Consider the following 24,248-nt stretch of genomic DNA (forward strand, 5'->3'; position numbering starts at 1 on the left):
TTCCATCATATTTTGTATTAAACAATAGGCTGATTACTTCATTGTGGCATATACTCCAGAACCTCATTTTTCAGAAGGGCTCACTGACAATCCAACCACTTTAAGGAATTTATCAGTTATCTACAGGCTATACCTGGCTGGCAGGTATAGCCAGGTCACACAGCAAGTTGAAATATTCCAACCTCAATCACAGGAAACAATCAAAGGGGAAAAGGACACATGATTGCAATATACTAAGGCAGCAGGTAAGTCATTCTTCACCTAGGTCAGCAGCTGCCAATAAAATTGTGTGCACAAATTTAATGAATGAGTCTGCTCTAGTTTAACTCTGAACTGAGAAAGGGAGATAAGAATTGCGCTTGCAATTCTAGCTGATGAATTCATTTGATTTTTATAAGGCAAATAATGTAGAAAGTTAGAACAGAATTTCTAGAACCATTTATCCTGTCATGTTGTAAAATCAAAGTACTACTTTATTAAATGAGTTATTTTACACAATATGAACATCAATATAATTACAATTGTAAAAAAATTTTTTATAACAAGGATGGACTGATTTTCAGATTTCCAAATCAGAGTCAACTGTACATTTACACAGAATTGTCTTTGCATGAAGCCCAAAAGGGAACAGCATAAAAATGAGTGTTTCTGTAGCCCCTTTATTTTTGCTGATCAACAGTTTGTTAGAAAAGCAGCTGCAGGTTTGTTACCTAAGGTCTGAGACAGTAGAAGAGTCAAAGGTGTCACGAATTCACCTACAAAAGATAAAATTTTCAGTGAACGTATGCATTACACAAATGTGATTGATATGCATTTCAAATGTCTAAAAAAGCACAACATGCCTAAGCTATGAAGTTAGTCTGACAGATCTGTCAACCAAATTTTATAAACAGACCTTTGATGAATTTACTTTAAAAAGTAATTCTCATACATATACCATCACCACCATTTAGAAAAAAAATCCAACGCCACAGACAGTATAAACTGATTATTTTCAAGCTACTACCAAGTTTATACAGCGAATGCCTACACTTTGCCTTTTATTTTAATGTATTTACAAGCTCTGCTAAGCACTCTAAGTCAAATACCTGCAAAAAAGCACTCATAAACTTTGGTCTGCATCATTTCTGGGGGCAAGACCCTCAAATACCTTTATAATAGCTATTTTCTTTAAGTTGGAAAACTTCCATCCTTGGACCAGAGCTGGCCAGCATCACCTCATTCCATTTTTGGCTACAGTGGTAAAAACTTGGATGTTTCAAAAGCACTGAAAGGATATGGTCTGCGGAAATGGACTTTTAACAAGTGTAAAGTTAAACATTAACTTAAAAGGGGGCAGTAATGAAGTCTCAGCTAGAAGACAGAAATCAATTTTACAATTACAGAAGATAATTCTGCTCTTGTATACAACCTTGACATTAACGAATGAAAAGAAGAAAATGTCAATTACCTGTAAACAACTTTACGCCTGAACATCAGCTAATTCTGGAGGAAGTGGAGTCTTAGGATGCTTGCTCTCAAAGTGCTGCTTGAAGGTCTTAGGGTCTGGCATTTGTGTCTAATTTAAAAAATTGTGCAAGAAGAGTTAGACCTGACTCATGAAATAAAAATGTGCTAACTTTTCAAGTCCTGAGCCTGCTTACAATCGACAACTATTGCAAAACACTTTTAAATTCCTATAACTTAATGGCTGGCATATGAAAAAGGACCTTGTAACAAAGAAATTCCTAGCATATTCCCACATTTCACATATAAAGGGTCACATAGAATGAAGTATTCTTCTTATCTGATTAACAGTAAACAATAGGTAACATTTACCAAACACATTATGTTAAGCATGTTAACCAAAATTCTCACAGAACCTTCCAGTAATCTTAAATCAGGTCCTACTATCCTCATTTTATGTGCTAAGGAAACTAAAACCTAGAGTTTAATTTGTCCAATACCTATGTTTAACCTAGTACTAGGTACTTCAAATCTCAAATACTACACTATACTGACTTACCCCGGCAGGGACCTTCAATTACTTATTCTTTAGCACATTACACTCGATAAAACATGAAAGAAACATTTTTTTTGTTTTGAGTTTTTAAATATATGAGCTACTTTAGTACTTCTAGGTCAAAGTATTTCTTCATTAGTAATTTAGTGAAATTTACATTTACCTTGCCTCTTTCTGAACAGAATCAGAAGCTACTCAATGTCACTACACGTATGGAAGCTCAACACGAACAATTTACTTAACGTAATAGATTTCCTCTCTTAGATTAACAAGAACTTCTCTGTATTTAAGGACTTCTATTTCATCAGTAATGACTTCAATAAATGACAAACTTTAGTCCCAGAATTAAGTCTTATCAAGATCACTTCCCATCCATACTACCAATTCTACCCAGGCATGAGGCTTAAAAAGTTTGTTGTAACTGGAGCAACCTCACTATGCACTTCTCCTTTGGCACTTTTATTCACTAACTTCAAGGGTGGTGAGCTTAAACAAACAGTCAAAAAAGAGACCCTGGCTTGGAGAGGTTTTTAAGGGAAACTTCTTTTAGGCAGTGTTGTATAGTGGTCTAGAAGGTGGGCTCTGGAGCTGGACAGCCTGGGTTCAGACCCAGCTCTTTTACCTACTAGCTGGGTGAACCTGCACATGCTATTTAGTCCCCATGACTCAAAACTTACTCTTCTTTAAAACGAGAATAAAAGTACTTTATGCCATAGGGTTGTTGTGTGAATTATGGGCTCATACATGTAAAACACATGGATCAGTGTCTCACACCTGGTAAGCACTCAACAGCAGTCGTTAACAACTATTCTTCAAATCTAATAAAACACATTAATTCTAGTAAAAGCACTCAATGTGAATACATTTCATTTAGTTTTGCTGACACCATAGCTACGAATTTAGCAAAGGGAGAAAATAAGCCAATTATATAACCAGAGGTATCTTACATAGCTCTAAATTAAGAATGTAAGTCTGACTTTCTTACAAAGTTCAAAGTGTATTATTTGCCCTTAAGAAGACATCTTTATTCTCCGTGAGGAAAAGGATTTTGCTTTGTTCATTTCTTTTCACTAACACGAAGAGAATTGTGCCTGGCCAGAGGAGATACGCAAAAAATATAACTGTTGGGACTTCCCTGGCGGTCCAGTGGTTAGGACTCTGAGCTTCCACTGCAGGGGGCAGGCACAGGTTCAATCTCTGGTCAGGGAACTAAGATTCCACAGGCCATGCAGCGCGGCCAAAAAAAAAAAAAAAGATAGATGAATGAAGATGGGTTCTTAACACAACCAGCTCTCAAATCTCCTATTTCAAGTAAAGCATTTATCTTGACATGTTTGCAAAATTTTAAACTATACAAACCAATCTCTAATGAAAGAACTGGCCACGAGAAAGCTATGTCTTTCAATTCCCCTTACCCTACAGACAGTGCAGGTATATATTAAGGCAGCTTTAGCAGCAGCCTTTTGGTCATGTCCTTGTTTCTTCTTTTGTCCAGCTTGCTTTTTGGCATTTTTCTGCTGAGACTGAATCTTCTGCTGTCCACGAGCCATATCTAAAAACAGAAGTGGAGGCATTAGAGTGAAATCTAAGTATGAGAACATCAAGAGTTGGACAGTTGTTTTATAGGAACACTTGTAAATCAAAATGCATGGATTTACAAATTCTCATACAATGCTACTAGAGTTTAAATCGATATAACCACTGTAGAAAACTAGCCGTCTACTTTGTTGTAATCTCACAATTCCACTCTTGGTATATATTCAACAAAAACGCAAATGTATGTACAGCAGAAGATGCAGCTCAAGAATGTTCATTGCACCCGTTTCCAAAACTGGAAACAATCCAAATGCCTATTAATAGTAAGATCGATAAATAACTTGTAGCAGATTTCTACAGTGGAATACTATGCAGCACTCAAACAGAAGGAACTATTGTTACAAGTAACCACATGATTGTTTATCTCAGCGTTAAAGGAAAGAAGCCAGATACAAAGAACATAAATTGTATAAGGTTCAAACAGGCAAAACTAATCCGGGAAGTAACCCTAGGGAAGAAAGGACAGGAGGGCGATTTTTGGGGTGCTGATACTGCTCTGTGTCTTGATCTAGGTAATGGTTATACAGGTGCGTTCACTTGTAAAAAGTCACTGAGCTATACACCTAAGAATTGTACACTTTCCTATATGTAATCTTCAAAAGTTTACTAAAAACAGTTTAGCGCCTTCCTCAATCACTTGTCTGATCGTTTGCAAAGGTAACTTTCCCTTCCAGTATTCACTGTTGTGGCCTGAGATTCTTACAACTGTAAGAGAAATAAAAGCTGTCATCTAATGTCTTTAAAGGAGCTGATACAAGCAATAGGAACCATTGTTTTAAATACTTAGGTTTCATAAAATCACTGCTATTCTAAACAACAACAACAAAAAAGTCTTCACAGGATTGCTGGACAAATTAAATAAGATTAAAGGTACCTTTACAAAAATGAAAGATACCACTTTTTACTGCTGATGATCTGAAATGAACATGGGTTAAAGAATTAAGGAAAAAAAACTTTCACTTTTTCATTAAAATTAAAGACTTCTTTAAGACAACACAAGTTAAACCTGTTCATAAAAATGAGTCTCAGCTGCTTTTTAAATACTTTAAAATAGGATCTAAGTAGGATTCCTATGGATAGTCTTGACTAGCACTGCAATTAAATTTTAAACTTTAAAGTCGCTGCATGGCATGAACACACAATGGATCTATAACCTCACCAGAAAAGAGTGCTAGCTTTTTCTAACTGGAACCTTAACTAGTTAACAGATATGAGGTCAAAGCATTTCACTGAAACATCTGAGCTTCTCCCAAAAAGAAAAAGGAGACCTGAAAAAATAAACACTCTGATAGGACAAGTTCCCACTAGCATTAAACAATGAACTAAAAGTCAAAACATAAAGGAGGATCAATCCTTTTCTAGGAAGCCAGCTGAATATTTTAACAAATTACAAAAATGTTTTAGTATGCTAGCCTAATATAAGAACCCCATTCCCACCAAATAATGGTAAATATTACCAGATGTTAGCCCTTGAAGACTAAACTTCCATTTTTGTTATTTTTAAAAAACAAAATCCTTATTAATTCCAAGCCAAATGAACTGATTTTTTTAGTATATTTATGGCAAGGTTACAAACCTATTCCCATGGAAACAGATTTGGTTACTTTTGTATTATTTGGATAGGTATTCAATCCTTATGCAACCCAATGTTTATAACATTCTTAATGTCTCAATGCCTTAATATCAGTAACTTAGGTTAGAATACTTCAGTGCTCTCATGCATCTGCCCTCTTCCACACAATGTTAATACACTAATTGTATGAGCAACCTCTTGTTTTACACTGAAAAAAACATATAAAATAGCAAACTACTAATTTTAGAGGTTTCTTTGATATCTAGAAGTTATTAGCTGTTTTGACCACATTTTCAGGTAGTTATCTGTACAAAGCAATGTCATTACATACACATTTTTAACTTTTGCAGTTACCATTTCTACTAAAATATAACACGAACAATACATTTAACCCATTTTCATCGTCATCTAACAAAAGCAACAAAAAACCATAAAAGCTTTAATAAATAAAAGACTATGGTTGCTTGTTCTTATTTTTAAAACAGAAAACACCAGGTAAAGGAAACCGACTCAGTCTAAATGTAAGACAGGCACCTAAGTTCTAGCAACACGCTGCATCGATTTCCTTTCCGAAAGCAGAAATGCAAATGAACACACCACCTGCTTTTGGACAGCTCAACTTAGGACTTGCTCTCAAGCCAATCGAGTTTTCTACAAAATATAAGCATAACTTCTTGACTAAACGCAACAAACTGAGGGGCACGAAGTCTTTCACAAGTATCTAAAAGCTGGCTTCTAATATAACTCTTATTTTGCATGGTCTTCCGAGGGGGCTGCAAAGAGGAAAGTAGTAGAGCGAATAACGAGTTCTTCCAAAAACGAGTTCTGTAAGGAGCTCTTACAGGAGGCAACAAGTAAGCACTGTCCCAAAGTCCTCTTAAAACCAAAACAAACGAGTAAGAGAAAAAAAGATTTTGGATCCAGGAAGTAGGATCATTCTTCATAAGCATCTGAAACGAAAAGGCCCAGGCAGTGACCAACACCCCGACCCTAGCTTTTAAACTACATCCCTTTTGGAGAGGAGAGGGTGAAAGCACCGGCAAGTAAGGTCTATTTCACCCAGCACTTCGCTGAGCCCAGCTGCAGCCCGGCGCACCTTCTTTCCCAGACCGGCCGCTCCCGCCTGGGAGAGCTCCCTCCTCTTTCCTGCCACCCCGAGTCACACAGCCCCTACCTACCCGCCACTCCTCACGGACCCCGGCCCGAGACGCGCCTCCTGGAGGCCTCGGCTGCCCGAAACCCGGCCCCTTCGGCCACGGGGAGCCCCAGCCTCGAGAAACCGACCAGCTGCTGTCGCCAGCGGGTAAGGTTACCGCTCCGCCGCCGCCGCCGCGGCCAGCCTGCGACCCGGCCACCTGCAGGGCCTGGCAGGCGCCCGAGCTTCCCCTCCTTCCGCGCGGCCCGCGCCGGGACAGGACGGGCTCAGCCGCCCCCAGGGAGGCGGGGCAGGCCGGCGGCCCCTCGCGACCCGCGACGACCCCCCACGGTCCCCGCCGACCCCGCCGGCAGGCCCCCACCCGGCTCCCGGGCGTCCCGCGGCGTCAGCGCCGCCCCCACAGCCGCTCACCCGGGCCGGGACAGTCTTGCGTCGGAGAGACCGCGCGGCGCAAGAGGGCCGGGGGAGGTGGCCGGAGGGAGAGGAAGGGGAGCGCGCCCAGCACCGCTTCGGCTTCCTCCACCCGCCAAGAAGGGGAAAGGGGAGAGCCGGGAGCACAACGGCCCGCGCCTCGCACCCGCCGCCGCCGCCGCCGCCGCCGCGCGCGCCCGCCGCCGCCTCAGCTTCGGCGGAGGCCACTACACCTCGTGCTCGCGCACGCCGCGCAGCTCTCCCAGTTGCCCCAGCGTCGCCTGCTCCGCGCAGCCCCCGCCCACTGGCCTTCCTGTCGCGGCCTTCCCCGCCCCCCCCACCCGCATGCGCGCCTGCGCCTCTTCCGGTCGCGCGGGCCAATGGCAGCGCGCCTCTATTACATAAGCGGGAGGGGGCGGCTCCTGGAGGGGACGACGGCCCCTCAGAGACGGGAACAGCAGGGGACGTCGCGCTGTGTTCCCGGCGCCCCTCCCCTCCCGCGTGCTCCGTCTGGGCGGCTTCAGCCGGCCTTGGGAGCCGCGTGATCCCGGTCCTGGCGGGTGACGGTCCGCAGTGTGATTCACAAGTCGCTTGCTCACTCGGGCGGCGGCCAGGCCTCGGCCCCCGCGTCCCTTCTCACGAGCCTCCAGTCTCGGCAGCGCCCTCCTTAGTGCCCCGGCCTGGGGAGGGTCCCGGAGAGGAGCGCCGGCGCCGCGGCGGCGTGGGTCACCGACCCGGGAGCCCGCCACCCGGGCGCACCGCCGCCTCCGCCCCCGCCCCCAGCGGGGCAGGCTGGCCGGGAGGCCCTTAACTGGGACGCGCAGCCATTGTTCGTCGCACCGGCTGCCCTTTACCTCGTTCCCACGGAAACCTCGGTTACTTGACCAATCTGGGGGTTTTAGTGAGTTCAAGAGTCACGCCTGACGGTCTCACTGAAAATTGCAGGCTAGATCTCCCTGACCGTTTCAGGCTGACTACTTAACGATATACTGAGTTGTGAATACTTAAGGAAATGGTTAAGTTGACCTTTTTTTTGGGGGGGGGGTCTTAATTTATAGGCTACGACAGCTAATTTCCAATATCTGAATCAAGCGTGATGGCGGTTGTAACGATTATTAAATGTCTTATCTGGAAAGGGCATGTTAGACATTGCCTTTTTCTTCCCCTTCCACCCCCACCCCCAACCCCTTCTGCCCCCCAACGCACATTGGTTTGTAATTAGAACTACAGATACAACAACAAAGGAAGCTCTTGCATTTGACATTCCCAGCTTGATCACGGCCTCCACTCTCCCAAATTTGGCTGTCAGTGCCCAGGAAATGTTAGTTGAACGTAAATACATAGCAAGTTACCTGGGCTGGGATATATGTATCACAAAATTGTTGAAAATAGCCAGGAAAGAGTTAACTGCTTATTGCATTTGGGTGGCATACGAAGACGATGACAACAACAACGATCTGCTGGTTCAGTCCTTCCTTTTCATCCAAATTTCAGTTCCTCTTGCCTTCACTTTTCACCCCTCCCTTCCATGCTACAGTTTTAAGTTACATGTTCACATTTTATTGATATCTCTCCAGTATTCAATTGTAAACTCATTTTCACCACTATATACCCAGTGGTTACTTAGCAACATATGAAACGTGGTAGGAATTGAAAAGAAAGCAAGACTTTTATTGCCATATCATGAAGCTATAGTTTAATTATTAGTAGTCACTATAACCATAATAACTGTATGAACCTGGCTAATAGGAGGTGGATGAGGTAAACTTAAAGACAGGAAATCCAAAGAGCTGTGTTTGTCTAGCCATGAATGAGATTGGACAATGGAAAGGGACAGGGAAATCTGATTGGCAGAGGTGTCTTTTTAACTAGAGAGGTGATTTCTGTTGTGAAAAAAGGTTAATGTCACTTGTTACCAAGGCCCAGATGAAATATCCATTAACACCAGTGTTTAAGTTTTTGAGTTATACCACCTTTGAGAAATTGGTAAAAGCTATGCACTTTGCCCCTAGAAGTTTCTTGTACATATGAACTTATCCCCGTCAGTGGAATTTCTCAACATTGGTCCTAATGACACTTGGGGTTGGATAATTCTTTGTTATGGGGGCTGTCCTAGGGACCGTAAGATGTTTAACAACATCCCTGTCCTCTACCCTCTTGATGTCAGTAGCACCTCATCTCCAGTTGTGACAACTGAAAATGTCTCCAGACATTGCTAAATGTCCTCTCGGGTCAAAATCTCCCATGGTGGAGAAGGATATGGTATTATGGTAACTTCATATGATGGTTAGGGCATTTGAAATGCAAAGGAAAGGGACTTCCCTGGTGGTGCAGTGGTTAAGAATCTGCCTGCCAATGCAGGGGACACAGGTTCGATCCCTGGTCCAAGAAGAACTTACATGCTGCAGAGAAACTAAGCCCGCATGCCTAGAGCCCATACTCTGCAGCAAGAGAAGCCACCACGCAGAAGCCCACGCACTGCAACAAAAGAGTAGCCCCGTTCATTGCAACTAAAGTCCATGCGCAGCAGCAACAAAGACCCAATGCAGCCAAAAATAAGATAAATATATATATATAAAGAAATACAAAGGGGAAAAAATGAAAAAAGGATTGGATAAAATTCAACATCTGTGAAGTGACAAACAGTAAATGAAAGCCAGATGAATTGGCATAACTACCAGCTGGTGTCCTACTTATGTTATAGAAATGTGACAGCGAATGGGATATGAACTCCTTAGAAGAATTTTTATACATAGTTCTGGTTTTTATCATGAATGCTACAGTACTTCTACTGACTTTCCTCTTCTGCCTTTAGACAATTACTCTAGGTTAAACTGAAATAAGCCTGTGTCTATTTTATATCTCAATCACAATCAGATTAAAGTGCTTATCTGAAGACCTGAAAGTCTTAATTATTTATTTGTATTCATGTCAGGTTTTCAGGGGTGAAAGAGCGGGTGGTTAGTCAATATATTATTTCTTGGATAAACATAGGTTATTCTGAATCATTTTCCACAATTTATCTGTGGCATGTAGGTTAATATCTGTATGTAGTGAAGTGCTGGGAATTCCCTGGAGGTCCAGTGTTTAGGTGCTTTCACTGCCAAGGGCCCAGCCTGGGTTCAGTCCTTGGTTGGGGGACTAAGATCCCACAAGCCACACAGTGTAGCAGGGGGTGGGGTGGGGGGGCTGGTGAGGGGGGTAGTGGAGTGCTTAGCTCAAGGGTTCATTAGAGAACAAAAGAGGCAAAGGAGGCAAGTTCCTGGCCCTGTAGGTCCTTCCATCTACTGACAATAAGAACAGCAATAATGATAAAATAGACTCAAAACAAAAATGTTTCCTTCGCTGGCTCTTCTTCCTCTACTCAGCTTCTACTTGTTGAGATTTCTCAGGGCTGCAACCTGGATTCTGTTGTCTTCTCTACCCTCTTAGCCTAAAGGGAAAAGTTGTGGCTTTAAGTAATGAACTTCATATGACCCCACATTTCTATCTCCAGTTCAGGCTTCTCTTCTGATTCTGAATTAATATCCCCAAATGCCTATTTTTCCTTTCCACTTCAATGTTTCAGGCATTTCATATTTAGGGCTATATGGTGCTGAATCTAAGAAGCTATTGATTGTAAGTCACATTTATGTCCACTAAGATAAAAAAAATTGCTGACAGTTGAAGGCACGATACTAAAATTTATACTCTTGATTGTAAGACACATCTCAATTTCAGAGCTGTTAAAACAGGTTTAAAAATAATGTGATGTATTAGAATAGCATCAAGAAGAATAAAATACTTAGAAGTAAAGTTACCAAAAGAAGTGCAAAACTTACATGCTAAACACTAAAAAACATCGTTGAAAGAAATTGAAGAAGACATAAATAAATGGAAAAGCATTCCATGTTCACGGATCAAAAAAACTTAATATTATAAAGATGGCAACAGTTCCCAAATTGCTCTGCAGATTCAATGCACTTCCCTATCAAAATCTCAGCTGATGTCTTTGTTTAAATCAACAAGTTTATGCTGAAGTTCATTTGGAAGTTCTGAGGAACCCAGATGTGGTGTAATAAGAAGTGTATTTGGTCTTTGTCCCGTTCCTAAAAAGTTCGTAAAATCCTCAGACTGTTTTGAATGTTAGGAGTGGTTTTCTTGTCATTTATAAGGAGCTCCTTTTGAGCGTACCTGAATTTATGCTAATGAGGTGACTTAGGGTGGGACCCGTAGATGGCCTCAGGTTGGGGCTGGTCACCAGAAAAATCCAGTTATTAAATGATTGAACCACCAGCCCCACCCACTGACCTCAGGGAAGGCAACTGAGGAGAGGGCTGGAGATTAAGCTCTATGAAATCTCTTGAACAAGAGTTGATGAGCTTCCTGGTTAGTGAATGGGGCACTCACATGCTGGGAAGGTAGCACACCTCACTTCCCTGGGGACAGAAGTTCCTGCATCTAGAGCCCTTCTGGACCTCACTCTCTGTCCTATATATTATATTTTATAATAACAGTTTAAACATGAGTAAATGTTTCTTTGAATTCTGTGAGCTGCTCTAGCAAATTAAATCAAACCTACAGAGGGGGTTGTAGGAACCTCTGAGTTATAGCCCGTCAGTCAGAAGCACAGGTAACAACCTGGACCGAAATTGGCATCTGAAGTGGAGGAGGGGGCAGTCTTGTAAGACTAAATCCTTAACCAGTGGGATCTGATGCTATCTCCAGGTTGATAGTGTCAGAGTTGAATTACATTGTGGGACACCTACCTGGTGCTGCAAAATTTCTTGATATTTGGAAAACCTGCATATCTGGTATCAGCAGTGAAGTATTGTTATAGTGAAGTAAGTATTGAGAATAGAGGAGACACACAGAGGAGGAGTGTTCTTCCTCACATCAGTATAGCCAAAGCAATGTTTAAAAGAGGAACAAAGTTGGAGGACTTAAACTTCCCAATTTCAAAACTTGCTAGAAAGCTACAGTAATCAAGACTGTGGCACACACAGAAGAATAGACATAGATCAATGGGATAGAATTGAAAATCCAGAAATAAATCTTCACATTGATTTCAAAACGGGGGCCAAGAAAATTCAATGGAGAAAGGAATAGCCCTTTCAATAAATGGTGCTGGGACAACTGGATATCCAAATGCAAATAATGAAATTGGACCTCTACCTTGTACCATATACAAACATTAATTTAAAAAAAGGGAGTACAAACCTAACTGTATATGCTAAAACCATAAAATTCTTAGAAGAAAATACAGGAGTAAATCTGCATGATCTTGGGTTAAGCAAAACCTTCTTAGATATGACATTTAAAGCACTGATGACAAGACATAAACCAGTTAAAAAATGGGCAACAACTCTGATTAGGTATTTCTGTAAAGAAGATATACAAATGGCCAGTATGTACAAGAAAAGATGCTCTCCGTCACTTGCCATTGGGAAAATGCAAATCAAAGCATTGCGCTAATACTTCACACCTATGATTGGCTATGATTGGGAATTCCCTGGTGGTTGCCTCAGCCTGCAGTGGCTTGAAATAGGATCTCAGTTCCCTCACCAGGGGTTGAAGTCAGGCTGCAACAGTGAGACGGCTGAATCCTAGCCACTAGACCATGAGGCCAGTGGCCAGTGACAAGGCCCCTGGCTCATCAGCTTTGTAGAAATGAATTTCCACAAAGAGATGGAAAGTAGTGAAACAAGTGAAGTGTTTATTAGGAGGTGAAAGAGTACATGTGAACAGACACACAAGGGTGTACCCAGAGAGAGAGCTGTACCCTCATGGTAGTTTGAATCACTTATATGGGGCATTTCTTCCAGGTTTCCTCTGGCCAATCATCTTGCTTTGCTTGGCTCTGAGTCTGCATTTGGTTCATCTCGGGGTCCTCCCTTGCGTATGCTTGCGTCTCTTAGCCAAGATGGATTCTGGCGAAGAGGTCCTATGGGTAGGTTGACATCGTTTACTATGGAGTAGTGCCCCCTCCCTTTTAGGTCCCCAAGGAGCCTTCCTACACCTGTGTCGTCAGGAAGGTCTCCTTGAGAATGAGAAATATGTGGTCTCTTTATCTTTTATCTGGGCAAGCTCATCTCTTTGCTCCTGCCATTCTCTCTATCTTGGAGTATCTGTCCACAGAGGGCAGACTCCAGCTGCTCACCTTGGGGCCCGTCTATCTCCTGCCTCAGTTAGGACTTGGCACGTTCACTGTCACAGGCCTGGGTTCGATCCCTGATCGGGAACTAAGATCCCACAAGCCATGAAATATGGCCAAAAAAACATAAATAAATAAATAAATAATTAAAATAAAATGGCTATGATAAAAAAGCAGATAGTAAGTGGTGAACAGAGTATGGAGAAATCAGAACCCTCACACACTGCTGGTGGCAGTGTAAAATAGCGAGCCTCTTTGGAAAACATTCTGGCAGTGCCTCAAAAAGTCAAACATAGAGTGACCATATGATATAGAAATTCCAATCCTAGGTCTATATCTAAGAGAAATGAAAACACACATCTGCACTGACACTTGTACATGAATGTTCAAAGCAGCATTTTGGCTATTCATAATAGTCCCCAAATAGAAATAACTCAAATGTTTATATACTGATGTATTGGTGAATCAAATGGGGTGTATCCACAAAATAGAGTATTATTCAGCCACAAAAAGGAATGGAGTTCTAATACCTGCTATCAAATGGGTGGATCTTGAAAACATTATGCTAAGTGAAAGAAGCCAGTCACAAAAGATTAGATTAGGTACTGTGTGATCGGATTTATATGAAATGCCCAGACTAGGTAAGTCTGTTGAAGCAAAGTAGATTAGTGGTTACCTAGGGCTGGGAGAATTGAGGGAAAGTGGATGTGGTGGGTAATAGGTGTGGATTATCTTTTGGGGATGAAAATGCTTTAAAATTGATTGTGGTGATGATTGCACAACTTTGTGAACATACTGAAAATCATTGAGTTGAGTGCTTTGTATGTGAATGATATCTCAGTAAATCTGTTATATATTGAAAACACCACTTGCTTTAGAATAATAAAGAACAGAATGTCCAATATTCTCTCCATTGCCATGACCACATCTCCTTCTCATCTATCTATCCTACCTCAGTAAAGGCACTGCCACCCACTGGGATCATCATTTCAAAATCCTCATTGTTAGTCCTGGTACCCTTCAGTCCCTGAGCCCGCACTTCCAATCTATCGCCAAGTCATGTTGATTCTACTCCAAAATATACATTGACTCTGTCCACTATTCACTGCCTCCACTGCCACTATTCTAATCCAAATCACCAGCTTTCATCTGATTTGTCTGGGCCATGAACCTACCAGGAAGTGAACTTCTCCAACTCCACCCCCACTCCTTATTTTAAATTGGCTGCACCAGGCAGTTTGCAGGGTCTTAGTTCCCTGACCGGGGATTGAACTCGGGCCCACACCGAATGAAATTGCAGAGTCCGAACCACCGGATCACCAGGGAATTCCCCCCAGCTCCTCTTTAATACAGTCACTTCTAGCAATCAGAATGACCTTTCTGATCTGCTCTCCTCTCTGCTTAAAACCCTTCACTGGCCATCCATGGCACACAGAATAAAACCCAGTACTCATCCTGGCTCACAAAGCCTTGTCTGGGCTCTTGACACTCTTCTTTCTTGGTCTGCTCCAGCCTCAGTGGTCCTTCAGCTCCTCAAGCCAGCCAAGTTCTTTCCGACCTTGGGGACTTGATATATACTGTACCCTCTCTTGAGTATTTGTAATATGCTTCTACCCACTCTGTGTACTTTCTAGTCACTCTTTGATTTCCAACAGAAATGTTACATTCTCAGAGAAGGCTTCCTTCCTTGAGCCTCCATCTAAATGAGGATTCCTCTGGTTTAGTGCTCTCATTACACCCTTACTTTTCATCCTTAGGACTTAGACTATGTAATTTATTGTAAATACAGTGTGTATACATGTGTATACATCACATATACATCTATACAGGTATATGTGTATATGTATATATATATCTGTATAATATACATAAATTGTCTCCTTTCCATTGGACTCCTAAAATAATAAAAATATGTAACACTTACATAGTTCCTACTATCGGTCAGGTACTGTTACATGTGTTTTATATGTTTTGATTCATTTAATCCTCCCAACAACTCTTAGGTAATTAAGGTACAAAATGGTTAAGTAAATGACCCAAGATCACATGGCTAGGAAGTAGAAAAGCTAAAATGTGACTCCTGGCACTCTGGTTCTAGAGGCTGGGCCACGGTCCTACACCATAAGGGCAGGTTCTATATGACTTCTTTTCACCCCTTGTGTGTAGCCAGCATGGAGCATTGTGTCTGGCATGCTGTAAGCATCCAATAAACACTTGTTGAATGAATATATACCTGGATGATCCCTCCAAACTCAGTTAGGAGCCCTCTTAAGTATCACAGAGAGTACTGTGAATAGCATTTATATAATGATAATAATGTAAATATGGGTCTAACCATAATTATAACTACAAATATACTTTTCCTAGGAGGATGGGGGAATAGAAAACTCTGTGTGTGGTGAGGCCACATAGAGGGATGGGCTGAAAGAGAAATAAGTTCTCCCCTACCGCAGAGGAAAGTCCCTAGATAATGCCCAAAACCGGGGGAAAAAACTTTGAAGAAACAGTAGTATAAGAATGCTCTTTGGAGATAGAGAGATAAATACCAAAAGAATTAACTTAAAGAATTATAAGTAGCTGTGGTTGAAAAGAGAATTTGGCAGATGGGAAAGTTCTGTTTTTCATAACTAGTCTTGTAGGACTAGTGGAATTTTTAAACTGTGTGCATATATTACTGTGATAAAACAAAAACTCGATTAATGAAATGATTTTTATTTCGAATAATTTTTTTTGTGGGGGCTGCATTGGGTCTTCGTTGCTGTGCATGGGCTTTCTCTAGTTGTGGCGAACGGGGGCTACTCTTCACTGCCATATGCAGGTTTCCCATTGCAGTGGTTTCTCTTGTTGCAGAGCACAGGCTCTAGGCACTTGGACTTCAGTAGCTGCAGCACTTGGACTCAGCAGTTGTGGCATACAGGCTTAGTTGCTCCGCCACATGTGGGATCTTCGCGGACCAGGGATCAAACCCGTGTACCCTGCACTGACAGGTGGATTCTTAACCACTGCGCCACCAGGGAAGTCCTCAAATACTTTTCTATCCATGTTTGTTTTTAGGCAGTATGCATGTCCTCACAGTGCTTCAGAAAGATAAATGAATGCGGCCAGCTATCTCAAGCACCCTTGACATCTCCCACAATTAGAGTCTCTACTTTTCTCTCCCCATGAGGACATGTCTCAGGTTGCACCATTTCATTTTTCTAGTTCTCTGCATACCATTTTTATCATTAGACTCTCAGGCAGCTGACTGGGCAAAGGAGAAGAGAGTATCCAAATTTAATGTGCTTGTCCTGCTGTCTTTCCATTATTACTCTTAAGCAGGGGGAAAACCAAAACAAAACAAGGAAATCAAAAATGGAGTGATTCATTCTTCTCCAGACAGGAATTCATTGTCTATTGAGTGAGGGCCTTTGCCTTGATTTTTAACTGTAAAGTCATCTTGGTCTAATCAATGGCCTTGATATTGTCTGAAGTCTGCTGAGTATGCTGGTGATGGTGGGATGATCCCATATAGAGAAATCTGTCCTAAGAATGACTCTTGTGGTCTTTCCTAACTTCTGATGACCTGCAGAGACTTTTTTGTAATGCCTCCACTTTGAACTATTTCTTTGAGGAGAGAAGACAAGAAAAGAAAAAAGTTTACTTACACTCTGAAATTTAACCACTTCTTGGCTGAGTATGGTTACTAATGCTTTTAATTACATGCTTAATTATATTCTATGCTTGATTTTAATAGCAGTAAAGCCATTAGGACTCAGAAGAATTTTTAATGACTGATTCCCCAGATATAAAATGAAAGAATTGGTCTGAGTGACTTCCAAGACCCCTCTAGCTTTTGAACTTCTATGACTTAATGACTCCACATGAACTTCAGGGTCTTTTAAAAGAACTCTATTTATGAAAGACAGTATAACAATTACCACAAACTCCATCCAGATGAAAATTTGAAAGCAAGGCTGCTTGCTATTTACATGTAAAATGAAAATGTAATTTTTATATACCATAGGAGACCACTAAATGATTGAGGGATGGGTAAAAAATAGCATGAAAGGGAAAATGCTTGTTTGAAACATCCATGACTATATTAATCATGTTTTATTTTCTGTATATTATGAAGCTTTAATATCTGGCAGGCCTTCTAGCCCCAGGGGGAGACTGCATATTCCAGGGCTAGCTAATTTCTAAAGATAATAACAACTTGCCTAGGAATATGCCTTCTGTATGCAAACCAACCAATCTCGTGTCTATACCCCCAACCACTCTCTTATCTAAATTACACACCAAACCAATGTTTCCCGAGACCTAAGTCATCCCAGAGCCAGGTACCAGGCAACTAGAGACCACCCCTATCACCCAGAGTCTCCCAGGATCATTCATACTGACTAATCCTAAAATGGTCACTGTGCCCTTTTCCACACAAACTCCAATAAAGGCTCTGGCCTAGACTCCTCCACACCCCTTGCTCCTGCTCTGCCTCCTGACCAAAATCAAGTGGTCCCCAAATGGCCCTGTGTGGTGTGGCATGCCCTCTCCTCTCTAGAGCTATAAGTAATCAATTCTTTCAATGGCATTGACCTCTCTGTATCCTCATTCAGTCAACACTATTGAAAATTCCATAGGTACATTACAATGAAAAAACTCTAGTGTTTAAAATACTAACTCTTGATTACTAATAAAAGTATATATCCAGCGTGACATTCCCTGTAGGTTCACAATGGCTGAGATTTTCTTGTATTTTTGTTCAAAAAATTAAAGTCTAGTTGTTCTAAGTTGGTCAAAAGTGTATGTAAATATAGAATTCGCTTAGGTCAGAGGCTGAAATGAATACATCAAAAAACACAACAAATCCAAAGGAACTTAATGCTATGCGATTCAAATAAACCTCACATATAAATTCTAAAAAAAAATAAAAAATTAAAAAAAAAATCCTACAGGTATAAATGAGACAGTGACGTATGTTCAGTTATGTTGTCCGTCTGAACTGGGAGGGGGGATTCCCTGTCCTCCACAAGTTACGGAGTCTAAGCTCGAGCTGCTCACCATACGACAGGCCAGTAATCAAGAGATGAGTTGTTGGGACAAGGAATAACGACTTTATTTGGAAAGCCAGCAAACGGAGAAGATGGTGGGCTCATGCCCTAAAGAACCATCTCACCTGAGTTCGAATTCAGGCTTCATTTTTACTAAGAGGGGAGGGAGTAAAGTCAAACACTTCCTGGTTCCCACTGGAGAATCCCATCAGAGAAGGCTCTGCAGGGGTTGTGTTCATTTCTTCCTCCCTGCAGTCATTCACAGGTGGGTCTGGTGAGGATGTTTCCTGTGAGCTAAACAAAGGTATTTTAGCTTAAGGCTCATTACCTGGGAAGCAGGGTTCCCAGAGATGGGCCATTATGTATAATTTAAGCTTATAGGCAATACGCTTTTAGTAATTAACTTGAAATAGAATACAAGATGTTCTTCCCTATTATACATACTCCTTATAGAGCCGGTTGGTTGGTTCACTTGCTTAAGACAGCTTACAAAGGATCACTCAGACTTCTAAATCAGTCCCCAGGCAGGCCATGTAGCTTTGCTTCTTAATCGCACATCAACTCCCTAAACTAGGCCAAATTCTCAAATGCCTTATTTCAAAGTATAGGGTGACAACAGCATGTGGGGATAGGGAGGAGAGTGACAGATAATCACTGCAGCTACGACTTGTTTCTTCTGGAACAATTAGCCATAGAACATGCCCTACTGAAGCTGGGTCCCCAGTAATATCTTCCCATATAAAATTGAATTCATTGTTGCTCAAAGCCTCTTAATGATAATAATAACAGCTAATTAGGACTCACGCTGTGCTGCTCTAATCCTCACATCAGACCTTCAGAGTACATCTCATGGTCCTAATTTATTGATGAAGAAACTGATTTTCTCATCATCACACAGAAGGAGAGCTAGTAAGTAAAAGAGATAGGATTGAAATCCAAATCTATCTGATCCCAAACCTGGCCTTCCTTCCCCCACACCACACTGCCTCAGGAATGAATGCCAATGTGGAGAACTCCTCTTCCATTTGGCTGAGAACTGCTGATGCCAGGCATCAGACTTACAAAGTCTCACATGGGCACCACCATTCTTTCTATTGTCATGACCATGCCCCGCGATTCATCTGGGTTGCACAAGGGAAATCGCTTATCATCTCTGGCTCTTGTTTCTGAAAAAAAATGAGCGACTTGGAGTAGGTGTCTTTTATGATAACAATTTGGATTTTTAAAATATGATTGTAACTTTAAACGTGATGTATGAGAAAATTTATATTTTTATACACTTCTTATTCCCAAAGTAGATTTGTAGTACCCAAATACCCAAGTGTTAGTTTTATTTAGCTGACATTTTAACTTTTTTTCTTTCTTGTAATTTCAGAAAGTCAACAAGGAACATGAATTGGTTAACATTAAAAAGAGCTATCTTTAGTGGCTCGGAATTTAAAGTACAAATAAGAGAAGGATGTCTTTAATAAACAGATGATGTGTCATTTGGGACAAATGCAATATGATGTGTGGGTTCATCCAACATAGTCATCAGAAAACTTCATCATACTTGGCATAGTTAAAATATCCAAGGTACATGTGTATTCTTGTCAACCTTATTTACACCACTGTGATTGGCCTCAGTAGGGCTTGTGCTTTCAGCTGTCTTCCTGCCAGTGATATACACAGATCCTTCTCTTCCCTGATCCATCTTTCGGTTTATGGCTTATTTGTGTCAGATGTTTGGCTCACTAGAAACTGTGAGTACAATAGTGCATGATTATCTGGCCCTCCAAGGGACTAGATGCAAGGCCTTGTCCTATTAGCCTTAGAATCTAGTCAACTATCCTTACCTATCACCCTGTTCAGGAGATGTGAATTTTTTGCATCAGCTGGGCAAGTCATGCTACCTCATTATGCCTTAGTTACTACATTTTTTCACAGGAATAATATTCTGTGATACTTAATGGAAGCCAATATTTTGCCTGAGAGTGTATGTTCACTGCAATTAGTTGACTGGCTTACAAAATAACCCAATTAATTGGAGGGAAAGACAGTGTACAATGTTAAAAATGGTTTTATGGACTAAAACCTAATTATAACTAAGTTGAAAATTGGCTTTTTTATTTTCATTTATTTCTTTTTAAATTTTTGGATTTTTATTAATAGTGCTGGAAATGGAAGGTATTTATAATGGGACAATAACAGTTGGAAATGTGAGATGAGTTGTCCTCTTTTCTTATTTATTTAATTATCATTATTGTTTTTCTAAACTTATTTTTGGCTGTGTTGAGTCTTCGCTGCTGCATGCAAGCTTTCTTTAGTTGTGGCGAGTGGGGTCTACTTTTTGTTGCAGTGCGGACTTAGTGTGGTGGCTTCTCTTATTGCAGAGCTCAGGCTCTAGGCACTCTGGCTTCAGTAGTTGCAGCATGCAGGCTCAGTAGTTGTGGCACATGGGCTTAATTGCTCCCCAGCATGTGGGATCTTCCTGGACCAGGGATGGAACTTGTGTCCCCTGCATTGGGAGGCAGATGCTTAACCACTGTGCCACCAGGGAAGACCCTGAAAACTGGCTTTTTTCAAAAAGAAGAATGTTTTAAGTTTGGGGGGAAAAAAATATGAGGAAAAGAAAGAAAAAAATTGAGAGAAATGGGATGATAATTTTCATATTTTAGGATCAAAATTTTTGAGGACATCTACATATTCTAAATCCCTGACTTTTCTTGCTGTTCAATAAAATGTGCTATAAATGATGATTCTGAGTTCTTTCATTGTGAGACAAACTGTCTTTTGCTGTTATATTATTATTGTAATTAGAGTGTATTTTTCTGCTGGCGCAGCATTTCTTGTTTCAGAACATAAATGTGACCAAGAAGTGGCAGAGTTAAAACTGCAGATCATAAACATGTATTGAAATGTGACTGACAGTAGCAGGTCCAAAATATTGGAAATGCAGCTGAATAAGCGTTTGAAGCAGGGTGTGATTCTAAATAACACCAATATATCTGGTTCCTGCCTAGTTAGGAAAGGGATGAGTCGACTTGCTAGACGAGTCAAACGGAGACTAACTCAAAGCCCTGAAATTGTGAGAATGTTCTCATGTTCTGTTCCCATAGGATGGCATTTGTCAGGTTAAAAAAAAAAAATTGCCATGCAATGTAGTTTCCACAAAACATAAAACAGACTTTAGGATTTTAATGTTAAAGTGGAGTTTTGGTGTTAATGCAGTTCGTTTTTGAAAGCAGGTGGTTAATGTTTTACATCTTATAGCTGGATACTCCACAGGCCATATCACTGACTTCTTTATGCCAAACACCTCTTGAGCAACCCAGTAGCACGATGTATCTGCAGAATTACTAACAGAGAGTTATTTTCCATCACCCAAAAAAGATGATCAGCCTATTTGCTAAACAGAATTTTGGCTCCACAAATTGAATTTTTATTTTCTTATTCATCCTCTTCTTCCTTCCAGACAAAAACTAACTTAGGCAACTGTTGACATTTTCTTAATGCATCATTGCTTCATTGCCATCTTAAAGCATGTGTCAGAGGAGGGAAATGTAGAGGGATGGTCTTAACTCAGGGTGCAGACCAATTAGGAATCCCTCTGGAAAATTACAGGAGACAAATCAAGGTCTGCTCAAGTGGAATAATCGTGAGCTTGATCTTATGTGTAAAATGGATGTTGATTTCTATGAATAACTCAAAGTGTCTAGTCTACACATTAGCCTCTTTGCAATTACATGTTGGGAGTATTTTTTTCTTTTTCTCTTTACATCATTTGCTTCTACTGCTACTTTGAAATCATCACCACAGCAGGTTAAGCGTTTCAGAGGAGGGGTACCGTCAATAGTGGTAAAGAATTTAGAAGCTCCGTGGCCTCTGAGTTCTGGTGGAAGATGGGAGGCTGAAAGCATTATGAGACGAAAGAGGGTGATGATGTGCTTGGTGCATCATGTAAGCAGTGAGAAAGGATAACTGCACAGTCACTCTCTCACATGTAAATAAAAGATAACCTCTGAGAGAGTGAAATTGTGCAAGTTGGCATGGCAGATTAGAATAATCACCATTTTTAAAAAAAACAGATATCCTCAGGCATAGGTTGGGTTCAGATTTAGATTGTGCATTTAGTTCTGTGTCCTGTATAGTGAATTTCGTGTTAAAAGTCTGCAAATCTTTTCTATTAACAGAAATAATAAGGTAGTTTCCATTATTCGCTTAAATTAGAAATGTGCCTTCCGTGATTCCATTTCTCTGCCCCCTGGTGGATTTTACTTAAAACTGCAGTAGTTGTGTTGGGTATGAGCATGTCAGCGGATGTTTGTTTTCTGATTTATCTCATCTGAATTTTTCCAAATGATTGACAGACACTCTTAATAAACGCTTTTAAAGCCTGTCATAGGTTAGTAATAAAAATCCCAAGGATACCTAGGTCCGTTTTAAGACTCTTTTAAAAATAATTTTTATTATTAGATTATTTTTTTACTTAGGCCCATTTCTAAGCAGAAATAGGATGGTCATAACTTTGGGCAAGAGTCTTGGTTAAGGTCTCTGATTTCTTTTTTTGTTTGTTTGTTTGTTTGTTTTTTGGCACACGGGCTTAGTTGCTCCGTGGCATGTGGGATCTTCCTGGAGCAGGGATCGAACTTGTGTCCCCTGCATTGGCAGGCGGATTCTTAACCACTGCGCCACCTAGGAAGCCCGGATTTTTTTAAAATGTAAAAACTTTCAGGCATCAAGGAAAGCTGAAAGACTTTACAGTACATCACTGTATACCCCCACGGAGCTTCTATCATTCACATTTTACTTTACTTGCTTTGTCACATATCATGCATATACCTAACCCTCTGTCCATCCTTATTTTTTAATAACTTTTAAATTAAGTTGTAGACATCAGTTTACTTCCCCCTAAATGCACCTCGTTAATGAATATTCGTTTGCTTATCTTATAGACCCTGTGACTCTAATGACTGATTCTTTCTTTGGTCACTAGGAAGCTTAGGAATTGTGACCTACTTACTTTGCAATAATTTCAGGTATATTATATTTTTGTGTATGTTACCCCAGCTTCATTTTACAACGCCATCCTTGGTTTTCTCTAAATCTCCTCTTTTAAAAAAGAAAAAAAAACCTATTTTGATCCTTCTGTATTTTGTAAATTTCCTCAAATAAATTATGAACTAAGGTTAAAATAAAATTAGGCTAGTTTGGTATACTGTTTAAAAGCATTGATTATTCAAAGAGAATGTTGTTAGTAATTTCCATGTATATATTTATAAGAAATTGGAAATGTTTGTAACTGAGGTGAATCATAAGAACAGATTAAATACCATTCTTTTGTAATTAGAGTAACTAGGCATTTAGTAGTAGCAGCACTATTCACAATTGCGAAAAGATGGAAACAACCTAGGTGCACGTGAACACATGAGTGGATGAACAAACTGTGGCATATATATATCATGGAATATTATTTGCCCATGAAAATGAAATTCTGATACATGCTACAACATGGATGAACCTTGAAAACATGCTAAGTGAAAGAAGCCAGACACAAAAAGACATATATTGTATGATTCCACTTATATGAAGTATCTAGAATAGACAAATTCATAGAAACAGAAAGTAGAATAGAAGTTACCAGGGCTGGAAGAGGGGAATAGAGAGTTATTGCTTAATGTTTGTAGGGTTTCTGTTTGGAGTGATGAAGAGTTTTGGAAATAGATAGTGGTCATGATTACACAACATTGTGAATATACTTAATGCCACCGAATTGTACATTTAAGAGTGATTAAAATTGTGAACCTCATGTTATATCTATTTTACCACAATAAAAACTTTTTAAAAAGGCAGGTTAGGGACTTCCCTGGTGGTGCAGTGGTTAAGAATCCGCCTGCCAATGCAGGGGACACAGGTTCCGTCCCTGGTCCGGGAAGATCCCACATGCCGGGGAGCAACTAAGCCCATGCACCACAACTACAGACCCTGCACTCTACAGCCTGTGCGCCACAGCTACTGAGCCAACGTGCCACAACTACTGAAGCCCGTGGGCCTAGATCCCATGCTTTGCAACAGGAGAAGCCACCACAGTGAGAAGCCCTCGCACCACAACAAAGAGTAGCCCCTGCTCACTGCAACTAGAAAAAGCCTGCGCACAGCAAAGAATACCCAACACAGCCAATAAATAAATAAATACATAAATATATATATATATATATGGCAGGTTAAATACCATTCTTTTTGTGATTAGGATAATTAGTTTCTAGTCTAGTCTTTTAATGGATTGTTAGTAGTTGTCATGCAGTTTTTCCACAAGGCATCTTAGAACTCATACCACAGCTGATCTTAATAAAGAAGACCATGTTTTATTA

The 24,248-nt window shown here is 40.7% G+C and overlaps 1 protein-coding gene across 1 annotated transcript; it reads right to left on the reverse strand.

The window, feature by feature from the left end:
• Positions 1 to 450: 450 nt before the first annotated feature.
• On the reverse strand, positions 451 to 6,872 carry ZNF706 (zinc finger protein 706). Its single transcript, XM_057735241.1, has 4 exons — positions 6,739 to 6,872; positions 3,418 to 3,554; positions 1,451 to 1,558; positions 451 to 755 (listed from the first exon to the last, which is right to left on the reverse strand). Exons 2-3 carry the CDS (start codon positions 3,550 to 3,552, stop codon positions 1,463 to 1,465), a joined length of 231 nt encoding a protein of 76 aa, XP_057591224.1. The 5' UTR covers positions 3,553 to 3,554; positions 6,739 to 6,872; the 3' UTR covers positions 451 to 755; positions 1,451 to 1,462.
• Between the last annotated feature and the right edge of the window lie 17,376 nt (positions 6,873 to 24,248).

This window comes from Hippopotamus amphibius, chromosome 5, assembly GCF_030028045.1.
Source record: "Hippopotamus amphibius kiboko isolate mHipAmp2 chromosome 5, mHipAmp2.hap2, whole genome shotgun sequence".
Lineage (NCBI taxonomy): Eukaryota > Metazoa > Chordata > Mammalia > Artiodactyla > Hippopotamidae > Hippopotamus > Hippopotamus amphibius.

Bases quoted from the DNA above. Each gene is read 5' to 3' on its own strand.
- ZNF706 (XM_057735241.1), bottom strand. From the start codon at position 3,552: ATGGCTCGTGGACAGCAGAAGATTCAGTCTCAGCAGAAAAATGCCAAA. The intron at 1,559-3,417 runs GTAAGGGGAATT...TTTTTAAATTAG, and splicing joins ATACCTGCACTGTCTGTAGG to ACACAAATGCCAGACCCTAA.